The sequence below is a fragment of the Vipera ursinii genome (genome assembly GCF_947247035.1).
Source record: "Vipera ursinii genome assembly, chromosome: W".
Classification (NCBI taxonomy): Eukaryota; Metazoa; Chordata; class Lepidosauria; order Squamata; family Viperidae; genus Vipera; species Vipera ursinii.
Window position 1 is genome coordinate 7,913,926 of NC_139522.1, and position 22,691 is coordinate 7,936,616.

Below are 22,691 nucleotides of genomic sequence, written 5' to 3' on the forward strand. Positions count from 1 at the left end.
TTCGATAGCTTTTCTCCCTGCTTATTGCAATAAACTAAACAAAAGGCCTTCACTGTGTTTTGGCTGGTTATTGGTCAGGCGAGCTTGCCTCTGGTCACAAAGGAAAGTAGACAGGAGCTCATAACATCCTGGTCTCTTCTGTATGGAAAGTGACCAGTGAAAAAGTGCTTATTGACACAAATGTACATGATAGCACATGAAGTTAAGAAGAAAATACTCAGGCTCGGTTGTGCTTTGCAGATCTAATAACTTCAGAAACAAAATATTAGAAACTATTGCAATTTTTTTCTTTATATTTTCAGCAGTTATGTTAAAATTAGTTAAGCACAGATTTCTCTGGATTATCCAAAGAAGAAGCTCCAATGAATAATTTAAAAATTGGTCACACTGCTGAACTCTGAAGTAGATGAAGTTTTAGAATGGACAGTTCTGTGTAATATATTAGAACAGGAATGCCAATCTTTTCCTGTTGAGGGCTGCTTTCCTTTAGACTTTTTCTTGGGGACCCCATAGTGAGTAGAACTGAAGAAGTGTGTGGGTGGGAACAGAGTATAAAGTGAAATAAATTGCTGCTTCTGCTCTATACATGGCAGGTCACTATAAATGACAACTTAATATAGCATTATCCACATGTTGAAGCACCCAATGGCATTGTATACTCTGTAGTTAAAGTTGGAAAGTTTTGATATGTTTTGCACTTAGTTTCTATGCTACCGTGTTTCCCCAAAAATAAGACCTGGTCTTATATATATATATATGTATGTATTTTGCCTCCAAAAGAGGCACTAGGTCTTATTTTCGGGGGATGTCTTACCCGCTTATTTCAGGACCACTGCACCCAGGCCTCCCACACCCTGACACCTGTCACGCCGCTGCCTAACTTCTGCGGCCGCTTGCAGCAGGATGCCAAGTGGTATGTGGAGCCAGTGCCACCACTTGCAGCAGGACAGCATGTGTCCTGCTGTGCTGTGCCAGTGCCACCACTCACACATGCAACGGCACCAGCGCAACATGCCACATGGCATCCTGCCACGAGCAGTTTCCATCAAACAGAAGAAGTGGGCCAGCGGCCATGCAGGCTCCCACTGGACAGGGCTGCTGTTGCTGGTGCTTCCGCTGCGAGGCAAGGCAGTTGTCAGGGCATGGGAGGCCTGGCTGCAGGAGCCCTGGCTGCAGGAGCCCTGAGCAGGTGTGGGGCGCGTGGGGCAGCTCCACCCCCCTGCCCTAGCTTGATTTTTGTGCTTAGCCCCACCTTGTAAAACAGACGGTGGGATGGAGTGGATGGGGTCTTAACTAGGGCTTATTTTGGGGGTAGGGCTTATATTAGGCACACATGTAAAGATCAAGCTAGGGTTTATTTTCAGGATAGGTCTTATTTTCAGGGGAACACAGTATGAAGCATCCTTTCATTTTTAATCCAGAAAAATGTGTTTCCTTCCCCCAACCCCAGAATCTAAAATTTGAAAGATATAGCAATATGTATGAGATTCTAAAAAGCAACAATAACTGTTTTTCTCACAGCAAGCCTTTTGTCAAGAGTTGCATTTTGTAAATATTATTAGTCCTCAGAGAATTTCTGAGACCATATAAAATGTTTTGTTACATACAGACTAACAAAAATAAGAACATTTTCTTTTAAAAATAAGAAAAGACCACACTTTCAAAAATATAGTTGTATTAAAATGCAGTCAGATGATTAACTAAAAGTGTGAGTGATTAGGACAGGCCTGAAATTATTTATATAGATGTACATAATTATCTGTCTAATAATTGAGAAAGAAAAAGAGAAGCATTACATTGTTACAGTATATGAATTATACAGACTCATTGCCTGGAGACAACTACCCAGATAAATAACAATAACAAAATTGGAAGGGACCTTGGAGGTCTTTTAGTGGATGATATAGCCTAGAGCACTCAGATCCCTATGATTTCCTTCTCTCAACAAATACAGAATAAACTATCACCCCTTTGTAGAACATAACTGTGCTTTCTTGACTGAAACTTCAGGTTATACATTTAATCCTGAAACTGCCAGTACAGGTTAGTGGAGTATCATGGCTCTATGACTGTACATACCAGCAGTGCAGGTGATTTGCTTTCTCTTTTCCCTCACTTTCTGTTTAGATGTTGTGTTTCTTTTGCAGATTAATGAGTTGAGTAATGTACCTGTCCCTGTTATGTTAATGCCAGATGACTTTAAAGCCTACAGCAAGATTAAAGTGGACAATCACCTTTTTAATAAGTGAGTAATAAACATATAATGAATATGTAATGACATGAACCATAATTTTGCAGAAAACTGTGGCACAAGATAAAAACAAGTATTATAAAAGAGTATCTTGAAGCCAGCACTATCCATGTGTGTGAATGTGCTCTATGTCCAGCCATGTATTGATATGATTGGGAGCTGCAGTTCATTTTCCGATAAAACCAGGCCATAGGGGATAACATCCTTTCTGTAACAAATGTGTTGACTGCTCATACATGTATCATTGTATTTTGATGCGCCAGCATATTTAAGGAATATCTTTTTCCATATACAGTATCCCTCCCTGTTCTTTAGATCTCTAGGAGAAATACCATTCTGTGTGCTTGGTTAGATACAGTACAGTAGAAATCAAAGAAGTAATAGGGTTACAATGCTTTACAGTGAGAGAAAGGCGTCAGTTTTGTTTCAGATGCATCTTTCTGGGCATTTTGGTGTACAGGTGAAACTCGAAAAATTAGAATATTGTGCAAACGTTCATTTATTTCAGTAATGCAACTTAAAAGGCGAAACTAATATATGAGATAGGCTCATTACATGCAAAGCAAGATAGTTCAAGCCGTGATTTGTCATAATTGTGATGATTACTGCCTCAATGCAGCGTGGCATGGAAGCTATCAGCCTGTGGCACTGCTGAGGTGTTATGGAAGACCAGGATGCTTCAATAGCGGCCTTCAGCTCTTCTGCATTGTTCGGTCTCATGTCTCTCATCTTTCTCTTGGCAATGCCCCATAGATTCTCTATGGGGTTCAGGATAGGCAAGTTTGCTGGCCAATCAAGCACAGTAATCCCACGGTCATTGAACCAGGTTTTGGTGCTTTTGGCAGTGTGGGCAGGTGCCAAATCCTGCTGGAAAATGAAAAAAATAAAGCTCGTCTGTGGAAGGAAGCATGGTAGACGGCTGCGTTGACCCTGGACTTAATGAAGCATAGTGGACCAACACCAGGAGATGACATGGCTCCCCAAATCATCACAGAGTGTGGAAACTTCACACTGGACTTCCAGCATCTTGCAGTGTGTGCCTCTCCATTCTTCCTCCAGACTCTGGGTCCTTGGTTTCCAAATGAGATGCAAAAGTTGCGCTCATCAGAAAAGAGGACTTTGGACCACTGAGCAACAGACCAGGTCTGTTTTTCTTTAGCCCAGGTAAGACGCTTCTGACCTTGTTTATTGTTCAGGAGTGGCTTGACAAGAGGAATACGACATTTGAAGCCCATGTCCAGGATCCGTCTGTGTGTGGTGGCTCTTGATGCACTGACTCCAGCCTCAGTCCACTCCTTGTGAAAGTCCCCAACACTTTTGAATGGCCTTTTCCTCACAATCCTCTCCAGGCTGTGGTCATCCCTGCTGCTTGTGCACCTTTTTTCCCACACTTTTCCTTTCCACATAACGTTCTATTAATGTGCTTTGATACAGCACTTGGGGAATATCCAACTGCTTTTGCAATTACCTTTTGAGGCTTTCCCTCCTTATGGAGGGTGTCAGTGATGGTTTTCTGCACAACTGTCAGGTCAGCAGTCTTCCCCATGATTGTGATTCCTAGTGAACCAGACTGAGAGACCATTTAAAGGCTCAGGAACCCTTTGCAGGTGTTATGGCTTAATTAGCTGATTAGAGTGGGACACTTTGAGCCTAGAATATTGCACCTTTTCACAATATTCTAATTTACTGAGATTGTGGATTTGGGGTTTTCATGAGCTGTACACCATAATCATCACAATTATGACAAATCACGGCTTGAACTATTTTGCTTTGCATGTAATGAGTCTATCTCATATATTAGTTTCCCCTTTTAAGTTGCATTACTGAAATAAATGAACTTTTGCACGATATTCTAATTTTTTGAGTTTCACCTGTATGTAGACATACTGAATACTTTATTGTATTCTACCTATAATACAAGAATCTTCCCAGACTACTTGGGAACAAACCAATAAGATCCCATGGAACTTGGAGTGGGTGGGTCAGTCCTACAGTAGTGGCCAAAATTGTGGAATCCTTTTGGGAGAAGTGAACATTTGAGGTTTGATGGCTAATAACACCACTTCTTTTTGGAGTAGTACCATAAAATTATATATCAATGGAAAGATAATCAAGAATGTAATGCAATAACGTTTATGAAGGATTTACTATTAGAATAGCAGTTATAAAGAAGAATAGTGAAACACATAGAAAAAACAAGATAAAGAAAAATTATCACCATAGAAAAAAATGAGACATACAAAAATTATCACCATGTCAGTTAATACTTAGTTGGGTAACCTTTAGCATGAATTACGGCCTTACAACGTCTTCCCATGGAGTGAACCAAGTCCTTTATTTCTGCAGCTGTTATAATGTGAAACCAACATTGAATGATTGCTTCTACTGTATGTTCACTTATAAATTAGACTCCTTGCCTACAAAGTTTGCTTTGTTTTTTTTTCTCCCCAACTTTTTCAGTTGGTATATGAGGACAAAAATTCTACTAACCAAATGCTATTAACCAAGTCATTTGCTACAATTGAACCTAATTAGTTTTTCCCAAAGTAGAAGATACATCATTTTGCCTTTCTTTTTACTCTGCCTGTACTGCTAACATTTTAGTAGTGTTCAGCAGCATTAATAAATATAACTTCATTATAGGGTAAATACTCAGCAATCAATCCCAATTTTTTGATTAGATAGTAAATACCCACACACCCAACCTGGTTTTCATCAAATGTCTTTGAACTGATATGTTGGCATTACAGTTCCAAAATTCCCAGACAACATGACCAGACTTGCAGTGTATCTGGGAGAACATTGTGCTAGGGAAGTCTGAATTCATTGTCACATAAGTTAGATACAAAAAAAAATGTGTACAAAAAATGTTGAACTACAGTATGTACCATGTTGAGATGTATTCTCAATCTAGTATGTATATTTAAAATACACGTTTACACGGAAACACCAATTTTTTGTGGTTGCTTTCAGAGAGAACCTCCCAAGCCACTTCAAATTTAAGGACTACTGTCCACTGGTATTCCGAAATCTCCGGGAAAGGTTTGGGATTGATGATCAAGACTATCAGGTAGGGAACAAGCTGACAGCTTTTCATTGAGATATGTCAAAATAATTGAGATACGACAAAAAGTATTTCTGGCTTTGTGGGAATTGGGAATTGACTTTGTGCAAGAATGGGACCAGTATGAAGAACAGGTATCAAAGAGACAAGTTGAATTACCGTATTTATTGTATTGATTGCATTTATATTTTCCTCCAAAGAGCTCAAGATTGTATACATGCTTTCTCCTCACAGCAATTATTTGAAATGTACTAGGCTGAAAAGATGGGAAGTAATGTTCTTCAGGTTGTGATAGGAAAAAAAAGGTAGGTTTGGGGAAGGGATGATAAAAATGAGTGTATGAGTAAAGAAAGATACAAAGATGTGGGGGAGAAATATAAAAGAAGAGGGAAACAGCACAAATCTATAATAAAGATTATATGTACGAGGGCAATTCGGAAATAAACCTCTGTTTGGTTATCAATGACATACTCGCAGATACAACTTTTATTATACACATTAGAAAACTACAACATTACATTACTTTTTGACATAATCACCATTCAAATTGAGGCACTTGTCATAACATCTTACAAGGTTTGAAATTCCTTAGTAGTAGTTGCTCGGTGCCAAATCTGGCCTATAGTGGGGGTGATCAAAAACATCCCAATGGAACTGCTTCAAAAGTTCTTGGGTGTGTCTAGCGGTGTGTGGGCAAGCTTTATATGAACCAACACCACACTAGAAGTAGTGCCATAGAAAATCCCACCAAATGGACCGACTTCTGGTTTGCCATCGCGGCGTTGGACGTGTGGGGCAAGTGTCTCCATTGTCCGGTTTTATCCTGCTGGGGGACCCTGGAAAGAGTTGGAGGGCGACCAGCAAGGAGAGGACCCCTGCTGATTGCGGAAGGGCAGCAGCTCTTCCATTTGATCCGGGGCAGCTCTTCAGACCAACGGGAAAAAAGACCGGCCATAGCAATATGGCCCATCACTCAGCCGCTGACGACCGAAGTCAAATCTACTATCAAGCACACTGAAAGCAACGCGGAAGAAGCCGGGTGAGATTTTATCTTCTCTACACCCTAAGTACTTTCCTGTAAAAGATCCTTGAAGTATTAACACCCTGTGAGGACAGAGGGAAGGGAATTCTCGTCCCACACTCCAAGAACAGCGGCGTCTGACTACCCAGGGGAACTAAGCATCTAAAAGAATAATTTTAATTGAATTGGACTTACATGCCTTTGAAACCTGGGGACCCTACAGTGTCTTATTCTTACTGGAAGATTTTGTTATTACCTGTAAAGAAATAAAACTGGGACAGAATCTAGAAGAATTTGGAACTTAAAAAATTTCAAATGGTATCAGTGACATCTTGTGGTGGAACTTGGTATGACAATTTGTTATTTGCCATTTTATAAAAAGAGACTTGGCTTACAGCCCAGACCTAGATAAGACTGTGTTGACCTTGGCAAAAACAGCTGGACAGTGAAACTGGCATATCTAAATGGTGAATGTAAACCCTTACTGATATCTGTTTAACAAATAACTTCTACTAGACAGATGGTTTATAAATACGTGAAAAAGATGGACGAGGACCAGAAAAAACCTCTAGCCACGCTAAAAGCAATACATGAAACCATCCTTGCAGCTTGCGACAAAATGAGGCCCAAAATAAAAGACCAAGATGACAGCTCAGATACACAAAGCCAAATCCTGATTACACCTAAAGAATCAACAATAGCAGATGAAATGGAACAGCCAAATATTAAGATAGAAGACTCAATTGATCAACAAGTACAGATGATGGGCAATCCAGACAGGGAAGGGACAATATTGAAAATGGAAAAGACTCTCTATACAATCCAGAAGAAACTTCAGAAAGAAGAAAAACAAAGTGAACTAAAGGCAAATATACCAGAGCAAATATGGGGGACTAGAATTGCAGGACAATCTAATGAATATAAACTGGCCAGTCCTCCCAGAAAACTGGCAATCAATTGGTCTCCACTGATACAAATACTACACATGAAAATGGAGGGAGACCCACTTGATGATCTAAAAGCGTTGATATCGAAGGCTAATTGGCAAAGGAAGAAAGCTAGAATAAGATTGAAGATTGGGGATTTGATTTATTAGAGGGGACTTTACCTTGTCAATTAGAGGGTTAAAAGGAGAGGCTGAGATAAGGGGAATCTGGGTTATTAGATTTAAAATAGTTGGAAATTAGTGGAAAATAAGGCTCTGATTTGTATAATATTGAAAAATAAGGATTGAAAGGGAAATAAAAATTAACTATCAGGAATATGTTTGACTTATTGATTATTCCAGGCAATATGTATAATGGCTATGATCTACTAAAAGGGGATATTTTATTATTAACTAGAAAATTTAGTATGGTGGGAAATAGAAAAACTTTAGGAAATAGAATAAGATTACATTTAAACAGGTAAAATGTGTATTTTGGATATTATAGTTTCTTATGAAGTGAGATAAGGGAAACCTTGGTTACCTAGAGCTTGAAAAGTATGGATTTTAAAGGTTGATTGGAATATTGGAGAGAATTTAAAAATTAAGTAAAATTAATAACAGGGCATGGATTGTTATACCCAGATTAATTAAAATATGTACAGGTGAAACTTGAAAAAATAGAATATCGTGCAAAAGTTCATTTATTTCAGTAATGCAACTTAAAAGGGGAAACTAATATATGAGATAGACTCATTACATGCAAACCAAGATAGTTCAAGCCGTGATTTGTCATAATTGTGATGATTATGGCGTACAGCTCATGAAAACCCCAAATCCACAATCTCAGAAAATTAGAATATTGTGAAAAGGTGCAATATTCTAGGCTCAAAGTGTCCCACTCTAATCAGCTAATTAAGCCATAACACCTGCAAAAGGTTCCTGAGCCTTTAAATGGTCTCTCAGTCTGGTTCAGTAGGAATCACAGTCATGGGGAAGACTGCTGACCTGACAGTTGTGCAGAAAACCATCATTGACACCCTCCATAAGGAGGGAAAGCCTCAAAAGGTAATTGCAAAAGAAGTTGGATGTTCCCAAAGTGCTGTATCAAAGCTCAGTGGTCCAAAGTCCTCTTTTCTGATGAGAGCAACTTTTGCATTTCATTTGGAAACCAAGGACCCAGAGTCTGGAGGAAGAATGGAGAGGCACACAGTGCAAGATGCTTGAAGTCCAGTGTGAAGTTTCCACAGTCTGTGTTGATTTAGGGAGCCATGTCATCTGCTGGTGTTGGTCCACTGTGCTTCATTAAGTCCAGGGTCAACGCAGCCATCTACCAGGAGATTTTGGAGCACTTCATGCTTCCTTCCGCAGATGAGCTTTATGGGGATGCTGACTTCATTTTCCAGCAGGACTTGGCACCTGCCCACACTGCCAAAAGCACCAAAACCTGGTTCAATGACCGTGGAATTACTGTGCTTGATTGGCCAGCAAATTCGCCTGACCTGAACCCCATAGAGAATCTATGGGGCATTGCCAAGAGAAAGATGAGAGACATGAGACCGAACAATGCAGAAGAGCTGAAGGCTGCTATTGAAGCATCCTGGTCTTCCATAACACCTCAGCAGTGCCACAGGCTGCTGGCTTCCATGCCATGCCGCATTGAGGCAGTAATTGCTGCAAAAGGGGCCCAAACCAAGTACTGAGTACATATGCATGCTTATACTTTTCAGAGGTCCGATATTGTTCTATGTGCACTCCTTGTTTTATTGATTGCATGTAATATTCTAATTTTCTGAGATTGTGGATTTGGGGTTTTCATGAGCTGTACGCCATAATCATCACAATTATGACAAATCATGGCTTGAATTATCTTGCTTTGCATGTAATGAGTCTATCTCATATATTAGTTTCCCCTTTTAAGTTGCATTACTGAAATAAATGAACTTTTGCACGATATTCTAATTTTTCGAGTTTCACCTGTATAAGTTAAAAGTGTATTGATAAATGTAACAATGATTTTTTATTGAGTTGATTTAATCAGAAATGTACTAGCTTGATTAAGGGAAAAAGAGAAGAAATAGTTGATGATGTAACCTGAGATCGGTACTAAAGTTTATGCTATTGAATTGTTTAACCACACCACCACATTGCATTTCAAATACTTAAATGTAAAATTGGAAAACCAATAAAATATTATATAAAAAATAAAATCCCGTCAAATGTGAAGATGCCAAAGTAGTAATGCTAGTGAAGTTCATGGAGCATTGCACGGTCTGACCTTGTGACGTCCACTCCTGGGAAGATTGGCAACTGTCTTCAATGTTTTCCACTTGTGAATAATCCTCCTCACTGTAGAATGATGGACTTTAAAGTCTTTAGAAATGGCCTTATAACCCTTCCCAGATTTCAGTTCAGAAGTCTACTTGAAACGTTATGAAAACTCAGACGAGCCATCCATAACAAGCGTCGGTGCATGCTGTCTCCCTGTGTGGTGTTGGTTCATGATAATGCATGCCCGCACACTGCTGGTCGCACCCAAGAACTTTTGAAGCAGTTTTGTTGGGATGTTTTTGATCACCCCCCCTCCCCATAGCCAAAATTTGGCGCCAAGTGACTATTACTAAGGAATTTCAAACCTTGTAAGACGTTATGACAAGTGCCTTAATTTGAATGGCAATTATGTCAAAAAGTAATGTAATGTTGTAGTTTTCTAATGTGTATAATAAAAGTTCTGTATCTGCGAGTGTTTGTCATTGATAACCAAATGGAGGTTTATTTCCGAATTGCCCTTGTGAAAAATAAATTACATCCTCTTTGAGTTCTATGGTTTTATGTATCAGGACATAATAAAAATCATCTGGTCCTTAGCAGTTCTTAAAAGTAGGTAAATACTACCTCAGATGAAGAACAACACATGGCATATGTCATCATTTATTTTACAAAATACATTAGAAAGCCAAAATGGAGAAGCCATGTATGAAAAACTAAGTATACCCTTACTGCTTCCATAGGTATGAAGAGGCTAAGTATCAGCCAGGTGTTGCTAATCAAGTGCCCTTGATCAATTGATCATCAGCAAGTGTGACTACCTCTATAAAAGTTGAAGTTTTAGGAGTTTGTTGGTCTCCAGCATTGAGGTGTGTGTTATCACAATGCTAAAGGGTAGAGGCATCAGCAATGATCTTAGAGAAGCAATTGTTGCTGCCCATCAATCTGGGAAGGGTTATAAGGCCATTTCTAAAGACTTCAAAGTCCATCATTCTACAGTGAGGAGGATTATTCACAAGTGGAAAACATTGAAGACAGTTGCCAATCTTCCCAGGAGTGGACGTCACAAGGTCAGACCGTGCAATGCTCAGAGAAATTACAAAAAATCCAAGAATTGCATCTCAGACTTTACAGGTCTCAGCACGTTAAATGTTGAAGTTCATGACAGTGCAATTAGAAAAAGACTGAACAAGTATGTTTTGTTTGGAAAGGTAGCCAGGAGAAAGCCTCTTATCTCTAAAAAGAACATGACAGCATGGCTTTGGTTTACAAAGTTGCATCTGAACAAATCACAAGATTTCTGCAGCACTGTCCTTTGGACAGACAAGACCAAAGTGGAGATGTTTGGCCCTAATGCACAGTGTCGTGTTTGGTAAAAACCAAACACAGCATATCAGCACAAACATCTCATACCAACCATCAAGCGTGGTGGAGGGGCGATGATTTGGGCTTGTTTTGCAGGCACAGGGCCCAGGCACCTTGCAGTCATTGAGTCTACCATGAACTCCTCTATATACTAAAGTATTCTACAGTCAAATGTGAGGCCATCTGTCCAGCAGCTAAAGCTTGGGTGACATTAGGTCATGCAACAGGACAATGATCCCAAGCACACCAGCAAATCTACAACACAATGGCTGAAAAAGAAAAGAATCAAGGTGTTGCAATGGCCCGATCAAAGTCCAGACTTCAACCTGATTGAAATGCCGTGGCGGGACCTCAAGAGAGCTGTGCATAAACAAATGCCCACTAACCTCAATGAACTAAAGCAATATTTTAAAGAAAAGTGGGTGGAAATTCCTCCACAACAATGTGAGAGACTGATAAAATTATACAGAAAATGGTTACTTCAAGTTATTGCTTCTAAAGGTGGTTCTACAATCTATTGAATCATAAGGTGTACTTAGTTTTTCACACATGGCTTCTCCATTTTGGCTTTCTTTTTGTAAAATAAATGATGACTTGGTGTAATTGTTATTGTTCATCTGAGGCTGTATTTACCTACTTTTAAGAAGTGCTAAGGACCAAATGATTTTTACTACAGTACGTAAAGTCATAGAACTCAAAGAGGGTGTACTTTTTCACATGACTGTATGTAAAGAATGTGTTTTGTTCTATGCACAGAGCAAACATTGTGGCTCAGAGATTTAGCAGAACCATTTTGAGTGGGGTTCAGTTCAACCAAACTGAAATCTGGAAACATCTTGTTTCGGGTTTCAACCAAAACAAACTCTGCCCTGCAGTGTGAGTAGAGAGAGGCCAGGAGCCTCACCCCTCTTTGCTCTTCTTCTCCACATTGTCTGTATGCTAACGTACCCACCAATCCTCCCAGCACCTTTCTTTCCTATACCTCCTCTTAGTTGTTATCTATATAGTACTAAAATTCTAATAGTTCTGACCTTTAACTGGGTGAAATGGTGCATCAGAGGGTAAAAGGTTTTGAACCAAAGTAGCTCAGAATGTGTCCAAAATCCAGGACCCATAACACCTGAGTGAATGAAATTTGGGGACGTTCAATGTCATGGTTCCGATTAATGAGACAATTCAAACAAGTTGCAGGCATATTATTTATCTTAAAGTCTTTGTAATGAAACGAAACATCAGGACTCATGGAGGGATGCCAGAATCTGAAATCTCCTCCCCCCAAACCTATGTAACACACACACAATTCCCGCCCTTATCTACATGTCATAAATCACACTATCCAATTAGTTTTACATATGAGGTCTCTCCTCCCATTCTGTATGTGGGCTTTTCTAATCTTCTCAAAATAGTTGTTAGAAAATTCCCTCCCTTCAAAATTCAAAGTGAAGCAGTTTAAACAAAAGGCTGTCTCTTATATTGTCATTGCAAAAACATGTCAGTGTTTGCAGCATTGACACCAATCCTCCCAGCACCTTTCTTTCCTATACCTCCTCTTAGTTGTTATCTATATAGTACTAAAATTCTAGTAGTCCTGACCTTTAACTGGGTGAAATGGTGCATCATAGGGTAAAAGGTTTTGAACCAAAGTAGCTCAAATGGGCTAACTTACAGAATGTGTCCAAAATCTGGGACCCATAACACCTGAGGGAATGAAATTTGGGGAAGTTGTGTCTGCTTCGGTTCTACTGGCAGCTGCTGCAGTCATGTGATATTCATTTTCAACATTCTGTGACAGTTTCCCAGCTAGTCTCTCAATCCCTTGCTCCCTCCCTCACCCAGCAGCAGCCACTTACCTGCCTGCTGGGATGGGATGGGATGGGATGGGAAGGGAAGGGAAGGGGATTTCCAGTGCTCTCTGCCAGATTCCCACAAGGAAACTCTGGGGAAGCTGGTAGAAAGCCAGAAGTAGCTCTTGCTCCCTCTGCTTTTTTGTCCACTCTTGGTCATTCTGTTTCTCTGTTTAGATACAGAAATATCTCTGAAAAGTTGACCAAATTGGGCACAGGTAGTCTAATTGTTTTATACAAGTGTGGCATACCCAGTTGGTCTACTCGTCTCTTCACCACCATTTCCCAGTACCTTCCTATTAGCTGCTGCCACATGGTGCCCTGTCTTGGAACATAAGTGCTCAGAATACTTGGGTCCATGTCTAAACCAAGCACATTTTACTTCTTCCCAGACAAAACAGAGTTCAGTCCTGGCATAGACTACCAAACCTTCCTTTTCTAGTATGTGGATAAACATGTTTATGTGGGGGAAAGATTCTGGTTTTGAAATCTTTTAATATGAAGATAATCCTGGTATATACTTGGGTATTACTGTCATTTATGCATTGGAAAACAAAAAGGTGGTGATCCTTGTAACTGTCCAGTTTTGAAAACCAGTTTAATAATTTTATCAAAGATATTTTAAAAAGTACACAAAAACCTGATACAAAAGTTGTTCATGTGGTACACAGTTGGCATAAACTATTTCTGAAACACTGTGCAAAATACTTCTCATTCTTGCTTCAACTAAAATTAACCTGAATTGCACGCCTAGTTTGAAGATGCATTGGGGGTACCTAAATTTCCGAATGGATTTTGTTCTTCCACATAGAATTCTGTGACACGGAGTGCTCCAGTATACAGTGATAGCCATGGTCGATGTGGAGTTCGCTTCCTTACCTCCTATGACCGGCGGTTTGTCATCAAGGCAGTGTCAAGTGAAGATGTTGCAGAGATACATAACATTCTAAAAAAATATCACCAGGTGAGTTACATGTAGGGAGAAAGTGTACTAGCCCAAGTATTTCAGAATACCATGGTGGACATACAGTAAGTCATTGTAATAGATGCTCATATTTTGAGGGGACACTTCTACAGAAATTTTCCTGTTCTCCCAGCAAGAGAAAAAAGAGGCTGAAAAAGAGATGCTGTCAAGCTTAGAACCCAGCTGCCTTTAAGTGCCTTTAGCTTGCCTACAGAGCGGGGAGGGGGGATGGAGAAACAGAGTGGAATCCACAGGTGGCTTCTTCATGAGAAAGCAGAGAAGTGAAAGGTCTGTTTTGGTGAACAGAGAATGCTTCTCACAACAAACAGTTGTGTTTCAATTGGACATTGTGACCTGTCCGGTCAGAGGAGAGAGGAAGAGAAAGATTCATTTAATTAACCACTTCCCACCTTTTCGTTAGAGCCAGCTTTCGCTTTCTAACTTGCCGCTATGATTCAACCCATTAAAGATAACATTAGAGGACACTTTGACTCCGGTGTGTTTCTTGGTGGGGATTTCAGGCGGAGGTTGACACTAAGCTGGCTCTCTTAAACTAACAACGTACAAAGGGGTCCTGAGCCCCTGCCCCTCTCCAATAGTTATTGGAGGGGTGGTGAAGACTCAGGGGAAGATGTCTGGATCATGTTCGGGATCATCCAGCAGAACCCCAGGGAAGTTGGGATCAGCTGGAAGGACCCCGTCTGCGGCTATTTCGCTGGGGGGGGGACCCCTGCTGGAGCGATGGGGGATGCCATGACCCCTCCTCCTGCAACTCAACCCAAGGAACGGGTTGAACGGAAGGAGTTGACCTTGGAATGGACGGAGGGAGCGACTGCATTCAACCAGCCTGAAATGGAGGGAGGAGGTGTGGAGAGCCATGGAAGCAGAATTACAGTCGCATCGCCCTCCTGGGAAGGAGGAGTAGACTGATGGAAGCTGAGGGCTGCTGAGATGATGGAGCAGGTGGATTAATACTTGCCCTGGTGTGGCAGTCAACCCATTAAAGACAACATTAGCGGACACTTTGACACCAGTGTGTTTCTTGGTGGGGATTTCAGGCGGAGGTTGACAGATGCTTTCCTTCCAGTTTATGAAACTATTGTTGGTGTGACCTGTGAATTACACTGCATCATTTTTATTTAGAAAAAACATCAGATGCAGCTGAGCCCAGAGTTATTTTTCCTTAATTTCTTTTTCACTTTTAACTCTATCACCACAGAGTTAAAATGGGAAAGATTGTTTCCAGATTTACTTATATCTTGTGATGAAGAAGCAACTTTCCAAATGGTGAAAAGGGCTCTCAAAAGAAAAAGCTCCATCGGGCCCTTTTGCTCCACAAGAGTACAGATGTATTGTTTTGCATCATGGGGATATTCTTCATTTATTTTCTCCATTCAGGAGGTTCTGGTTGCATTATCCAAGAGCTCCAGACCAATAGTTTCTTATGAACAAGTCTCAGGATCGTAGTTGAGTTGAATAGAATGAGATTGGTCTATTCTGGACAATGGAAGCTTTTAAGCTAGTAATCATAAGGCCATCTGATTTTAGAAAATCGGTCTCTCCAATGTAACTGAAGAGATCTGAGCTTAGGAAAATGTGGTTAAAATAATTACTTTCTTGTCATAATCACATTTTATTCTGGTAATATGAGGCTCAGGACTGTGTTCCTTATTGCTAAGATTAACCTTTGTAGCAAAACAGTTGTTTTACTGATATCATGTTTCTTCACCATCCTTACAGATAAAAAGTTTTTGTCCTTTTGGTTTCATTTATTAGAAATAATTTAGGATACCAGGTTCTATTTTGAGATGTTGATACTTTAAAAAGTATCTCAAATGCCCTTCTAAAGTTTCCTTCTATGGCAACCCCCAAAACACCCTTCCATTTAAACTGTGCTGGCAGCTTTTAGACTGACACTGATTGATTGTATATTCTCTCCTTTTCCTCATTCCCTTTAGTTCATTGTGGAATGTCACGGGAATACTCTTTTACCCCAGTTTCTTGGCATGTACAGGCTTACTGTAGATGGTGTGGAAACCTACATGGTAGTCACCAGGAATGTATTTAGTCACCGGTTGACAGTGCATCGGAAATATGATCTCAAGGTGAGAATCTCTAAGTTTGCCAACGTCCCATTCTGGCCTCAAAAAGTGCTTGCTTGTAGGTTTAGAATCATAAGCAGACACTAGAGCAGGCATGTCAAAGTCGCGACATCAAGTGACGTCGCGCGACATATCGCGACTTTTTCCCCATTGCCGGCAATGGGGAGGGCACGGTTTCGTTGAGATGCATCCGGCCCACGGGCTGGCATTTGACATGCCTTGCACTAGAGTCTTGGAGTTGTGAAGAAAGTAGGGTAGTGTTTGAAAAGTACTATCATTTCTGTGTAATTCAAATGTTTACTATATTCATATGGTTCAGTTTCCTTTTATAAGTATGTTGGTTTTCTCTGAAGGTTGAGTCCAGTACACCGTGGCTGCTCTAAAGCATGGGTACAGTTTAGGCCCGGTGTTGATTTTGCGTTCTGTAGGAGTTTCACGCTGGAGGAGGAAAGCTATCACCACAGAGTTAAAATGAGAAAGATTGTTTCCAGATTTGCTGCATGAAATTAGAACTGGTGGTGTCCACTAATTGTATCACAGTGTTCTTTAATACCTGTAACTTGCTAGTATAAAAACCAAATTTGGTATTCCCCCCCACACACCCCAAATTGGGATTGCTAAGAGACATTGAAGGGAGAATTAAATATTTTGTTTTGAATAACTGTGACTTCCTCAGAAATTTTTAGACTAAACTTTTGGGACTGTTTTGGTGTTGGGGAATCTCATGACTGTTTGCAAACCTCTGTTTGCATGTAATGCAAAGAGCAGCTGGCAGTCAGAAGTGAAATATTTTTGCATAAATTCCTGCGGAATTTCATACAGTAGTGCATAGATGGTGCACTTGATTTTCTAGACCAAACACAGTGGTAGTTTTAAGGTAATTAGTGTATGGTTCGCTGAGATGTGAAAATACAGGTGTTGTTTTTGAAAGCTGTATGAACCAGGCTATCCCATAAAGCCATAACATGTTCATTTATTTGGGCATGTTATATACATAGCAGTTGTGTTTTTTTATTCTGGATTACATTTAGCATATTCTTTGAACCCTGCTGGTTTGTCTATGTAAGAATTCTGCCTTCAGCCATGGAGAGTCCAGACTGTATTAGAGAGGATCACATCAACAAAGTGAGAATGAGTCATTTCCTGACTGTTGATCGTTGATATTTAATTTCTAAATCAGAGAATCATAGAGTTGGAAAGGATCTCAGAGGTCATAGATTATCTTTTTCTATGAAGGATAAGCTAAAGCTGACATAGTAAAGCTGACTTAATGTATTCAATTCTGGGGAGTGTAATATTTTCCCAGAAACAACATTTTTGTGGTTTAAATGTTTGGAAAATGAAAGGAGAGGAAATAAGCACAAAGAAAGTTGCACTGCCTTTGCCCTTAATTTATAAATGTGTAGTCAGTTTTGTAAAAAAAAAAACTTTTGGCTTTAAATAGGCAATCACTTTCTATTCTTTATTTTCCCCTCCAGGGTTCAACAGTAGCAAGAGAAGCCAGCAACAAAGAAAAGGTAAAAGCTGCTGTTAGAGAAAGTTTTAAAATAAAAATCTTGGTCTTTTGACTAAACCTATAAAATGTTACTGTCCTGTGGTGTATAAGCAGATGAAAGTGCATGTTGAGAAACTGGGAAGATGCAGTAAGCTTGCAACTTACAGGTGAAACTCGAAAAATTAGAATATCGTGCAAAAGTTCATTTATTTCAGTAATGCAACTTAAAAGGGGAAACTAATATATGAGATAGACTCATTACATGCAAAGCAAGATAGTTCAAGCCGTGATTTGTCATAATTGTGATGATTATGGCGTACAGCTCATGAAAACCCCAAATCCACAATCTCAGAAAATTAGAATATTGTGAAAAGGTGCAATATTCTAGGCTCAAAGTGTCCCACTCTAATCAGCTAATTAAGCCATAACACCTGCAAAGGGTTCCTGAGCCTTTAAATGGTCTCTCAGTCTGGTTCAGTAGGAATCACAGTCATGGGGAAGACTGCTGACCTGACAGTTGTGCAGAAAACCATCATTGACACCCTCCATAAGGAGGGAAAGCCTCAAAAGGTAATTGCAAAAGAAGTTGGATGTTCCCCAAGTGCTGTATCAAAGCACATTAATAGAAAGTTGTGTGGAAGGGAAAAGTGTGGAAGAAAAAGGTGCACAAGCAGCAGGGATGACCGCAGCCTGGAGAGGATTGTGAGGAAAAGGCCATTCAAAAGTGTTGGGGACTTTCACAAGGAGTGGACTGAGGCTGGAGTCAGTGCATTAAGAGCCACCACACACAGACAGATCCTGGACATGGGCTTCAAATGTCGTATTCCTCTTGTCAAGCCGCTCCTGAACAACAAACAAGGTCAGAAGTGTCTTACCTGGGCTGAAGAAAAACAGACCTGGTCTGTTGCTCAGTGGTCCAAAGTCCTCTTTTCTGATGAGAGCAACTTTTGTTTTTTTTTGTTTTTTTTCATTAAAGAGTTTTACAAGAACAAAATTTTACAATATATCCCCAAATCCCTCCCACCCCAAACCCACCCACTTCCCCCCCCCACTTCCCAGAGCTAAATACAGGATTATAGTTACAATAATCATATTCTAAATAAAAATTATGCATAATATAAAGGTAAAGGTTCCCCCGCACATGCGTGCTAGTCGTTTCCGAGTCTAGGGGCCGGTGCTCATCTCCGTTTCAAAGCCGAAGAGCCAGCGCTTGTCCGAGGACGTTTCCGTGGTCATGTGGCCGGCATGACTAGACGCCAAGGGCGCACGGAACGCTGTTACCTTCCCACCGTAGTGGTCCCTATTTTTCTACTTGCATTTTTACGTGCTTTCGAACTGCTAGGTTGGCAGAAGCTGGGACGAGTAACAGGTGCTCACTCTGTTACGCGGCACTTGGGATTCGACCCGCCAAACTGCCGACCTTCCGATCGACAAGCTCAGCGTCCTAACCCACTGAGCCACCGCGTCCCTTATGCATAATATACAATTAACCAAATTCATAATGTGCTTTAACTCCCCTTTAACATAACTACAAACAAAGTACCAATAACAATATCCCACTAAAATCTACTCATAAGCTAAATGGAACTTTTTAGCCCCATATTTGTTCTGAATATAATTTATCCATCTCCTCCAAACTGAAATATATCTTTCCTGTGAATGATCTTTCAAATAAGCAGAAATCTTAGACATTTCTGCAAGATTCGAAACTTTAAACACCCATTCTTCTATAGTGGGCAAACTATCCTTCTTCCAATATTGTCCCACCAGTAACCGTGCTGCTGTTATCATGTTCAACATCAAGTTAGTTTCTTTAACATCACAATCTACAACAATACCCAATAAAAACAATTGCGGAGAAAACTTTATCTTTCTCTTAAAAATCTTTTGAATGTTCCACCAAATTTTAATCCAAAAAGCTTTTATATTTCTACAAGTCCACCATATGTGAAAATAGGTAGCTTCTAAACTACCACATCTCCAACATTTAGACTGTAAATTAGGATACATGTTGGACAACTTCTTGGGATCTAGATGCCATCTATAAAACATTTTATAAAAATTTTCTCTTAAATTTTGAGCCTGAGTAAATTTAACATTTCTAACCCAAATTATCTCCCAAGTGTCCAACGAAATTGGTTCCTCAATATTTTGTGACCACTTTATCATACAGTCTTTAACCAGTTCCGTTTCCGAATCCAATTCAATTAAAGCATTATATATCCTCTTTATATGTGCACAATTTAAATCTCTAATTTGTTTTACTAAATTTTGATCTGTAATTGTGATGCCAACCTTTTGATCTGACTTCCACCTAACTTTCAGTTGGGTATATTGAAACCAAGAGTAACTTATGTTTTCTTGTCTTAACTCCTCTAATGATTTAAGTTGCCAATCAGTCCCTTGCAATCTAAGTAGTTCCTTATAAGAAACCATATCCATACTCACTCCCATAGATACGCCCTCTATCGCGTGTCCAGGAATTCCCCAAATCGGTATTTTATAATTTAACTTATAATAATACTTTTTCCAGACACGCAATAAAGCACTTCTAAGAATATGGGATTTAAAAGCCCTGTCCACCTTCTTATCGTAAAGCAAATATGCATGCCATCCATATACCAAATCCCATCCCTCAAGATGAAGTATTCTCTTGTTAGTTAAATTAAGCCAATCACTAACCCACGTCAAGGCAACCGCATCATAATACAATTTCATAATTATTCTTATACAATTTTACATTTGAGGCTGCAATATATACTCCTAAATATTTAACCTTCTTCACTATTTCAAAACCTGTTAATTTTGATAACATATCCCTTTCACTCATAGATATGTTCTTAGATAATATCTTGGTCTTATTACTATTCACCTTAAACCCAGAAACCTTACCATACTGAGTTATAATTTCCATCAAATCTATAACCGACTGTAACGGTTGGGATACTGTCACAACCAAGTCATCAGCGAAAGCTCTCAATCTATAATCATTCTGTTTTATTTTAATTCCCTTTATCATAGAGAACTCTCGAATTTTGATTAATAAAATCTCTAATGTTAAAACAAACAATAATGGTGATAGGGGGCAACCCTGTCTTGTACCTTTTTCAATTTTAAAGGTCTATTTAACTATAATTTGTGCAGTTTGTTGTTGATATATAACTTTAATAGCATGTAGAAAACCTTCTCCAAAATTCATCTCAACAACTCTTAATAAAAATTGCCAATTCAATTGGTCAAAGGCTTTCTCTGCATCCAAAAATATCAATGCTGCGGGGACTTGGTTGTTCTTATCCAAGTATTCAAGCAGGTTAACAATTTGTCTTACATTATATTTCATATACCTCCCAGATATGAATCCCGATTGATCACTATGAATCATTTGTTTCAAAACTTGCATTAATCTATTGGCCAATACTTTAGCAAAAATCTTATAATCTGTATTTAAAAGTGATATAGGTCTATAATTTTTAGGTTGAGTAAGGTCTTGATCCTCCTTTGGAATCAACGATACAAAAGCTGTCCTCCATGATGGAGGAACTACACCTCCAGTCTGAATTTCATTAAACAAAATCTTTAAGGGTTCAATCATTTCAGGCAACAACTTTTTATAGTAGATTGCTGTTAATCCATCCGTTCCCGGAGCCTTGCCCAGTTTCAACTGTTTAATAACTAAAGAAATTTCTTCTGATGTAATTGGGCAGTTCATCTCAAATTGTTGTTCTTGTGAAAGTCTTGGAAAATGAGCTCCCTGTAAATACTTGTCTATATCTAAAGCTTGTATATTTTCTTTAGAATATAACTTTTGCATTTCATTTGGAAACCAAGGACACAGAGTCTGGAGGAAGAATGGAGAGGCACACAGTGCAAGATGCTTGAAGTCCAGTGTGAAGTTTCCACAGTCTGTGTTGATTTAGGGAGCCATGTCATCTGCTGGTGTTGGTCCACTGTGCTTCATTAAGTCCAGGGTCAACGCAGCCATCTACCAGGAGATTTTGGAGCACTTCATGCTTCCTTCCGCAGATGAGCTTTATGGGGATGCTGACTTCATTTTCCAGCAGGACTTGACACCTGCCCACACTGCCAAAAGCACCAAAACCTGGTTCAATGACCGTGGGATTACTGTGCTTGATTGGCCAGCAAATTCGCCTGACGTGAACCCCATAGAGAATCTATGGGGCATTGCCAAGAGAAAGATGAGAGACATGAGACCGAACAATGCAGAAGAGCTGAAGGCCGCTATTGAAGCATCCTGGTCTTCCATAACACCTCAGCAGTGCCACAGGCTGATCGTTTCCATGCCACACCGCATTGAGGCAGTAATTGCTGCAAAAGGGGCCCAAACCAAGTACTGAGTACATATGCATGCTTATACTATTCAGAGGTCCGATATTGTTCTATGTACACTCCTTGTTTTATTGATTGCATGTAATATTCTAATTTTCTGAGATTGTGGATTTGGGATTTTCATGAGCTGTACGCCATAATCATCACAATTATGATAAATCACGGCTTGAACTATCTTGCTTTGCATGTAATGAGTCTATCTCATATATTAGTTTCCCCTTTTAAGTTGCATTACTGAAAGAAATGAACTTTTGCACGATATTCTAATTTTTCGAGTTTCACCTGTATAGGTAGAATTAGGAAAGAGCATATAATGATTATGTTCCTATCTTTCATATCATATATTTGCATTCTTTTTTCAATAAATCATTTATTTTTAAGTTTTAAAAAGCAGCTGCATATTTTAAAAGTAGGCTGCATTTGATAATCAAAATCATATAAAAACTTCAAAGTTTAATAGAATCTGGAAATAAATACATAAATTAGCAGTTTGGCATAATATTAAAATAAAACTATTAATTAGTGCTTAAAACAATGAGTTTTAAGATGTTTATCAAAATAAACATCTGTTTATTCTGCTGTATGGCTTAAACTCTTGTTTGGGAGTAGAGTGTTCAATGTCAAGGTGGGCTAGCCTTTTAGTGTTTAAGTGTTGGGGAAATTCATATCAAAGATTATCAGAAAAGGAAACATCAGTCAAAAGTGGATATCCTCTCTCCTTCCATTTCTCACCTATACACATATATGCCCAGGCATACATTTAAACATGCAAGCATTGATTGTGGCTCTCCAGTTATACACAAAAGCTTACCAGTGGGTTTGCTTCCCTCTGAGACTCCTCAGCATACATTTCCTCAGAGATTCCTCCTGTTGGGACTGAGAGCAACACAAACACTGCAAACGTGAACCAAAGGCAGTTTAAAGAGCATTTTTTCTTTTGGCTTTTCTCCCTTACAGTTAGTCCTCAACTTATGACTGTTTGCTTAGCAGCACTTCATATTAATAATGGCCTTGGAAACGGTGCTTTATGGCCTGTAAAGCACTT

General features: G+C 39.5%; 1 protein-coding gene across 1 annotated transcript in view; it reads left to right on the plus strand.

The window, feature by feature from the left end:
* The window catches only part of LOC310648210 (phosphatidylinositol 5-phosphate 4-kinase type-2 beta-like), a gene marked incomplete at its 3' end in the record, with an annotated part of 60,560 nt that extends 39,382 nt beyond the window's left edge, over positions 1 to 21,178 (plus strand). Inside the window, exons 2-7 of the mRNA XM_083375959.1 lie at positions 2,148 to 2,245; positions 5,225 to 5,321; positions 13,550 to 13,702; positions 15,661 to 15,807; positions 17,283 to 17,321; positions 21,095 to 21,178. Of these exons, the coding sequence (XP_083232085.1) occupies positions 2,181 to 2,245; positions 5,225 to 5,321; positions 13,550 to 13,702; positions 15,661 to 15,807; positions 17,283 to 17,321; positions 21,095 to 21,178 (585 nt within the window). The 5' untranslated portion in view covers positions 2,148 to 2,180. The remainder of the gene's footprint in view (positions 1 to 2,147; positions 2,246 to 5,224; positions 5,322 to 13,549; positions 13,703 to 15,660; positions 15,808 to 17,282; positions 17,322 to 21,094) is intronic.
* Between the last annotated feature and the right edge of the window lie 1,513 nt (positions 21,179 to 22,691).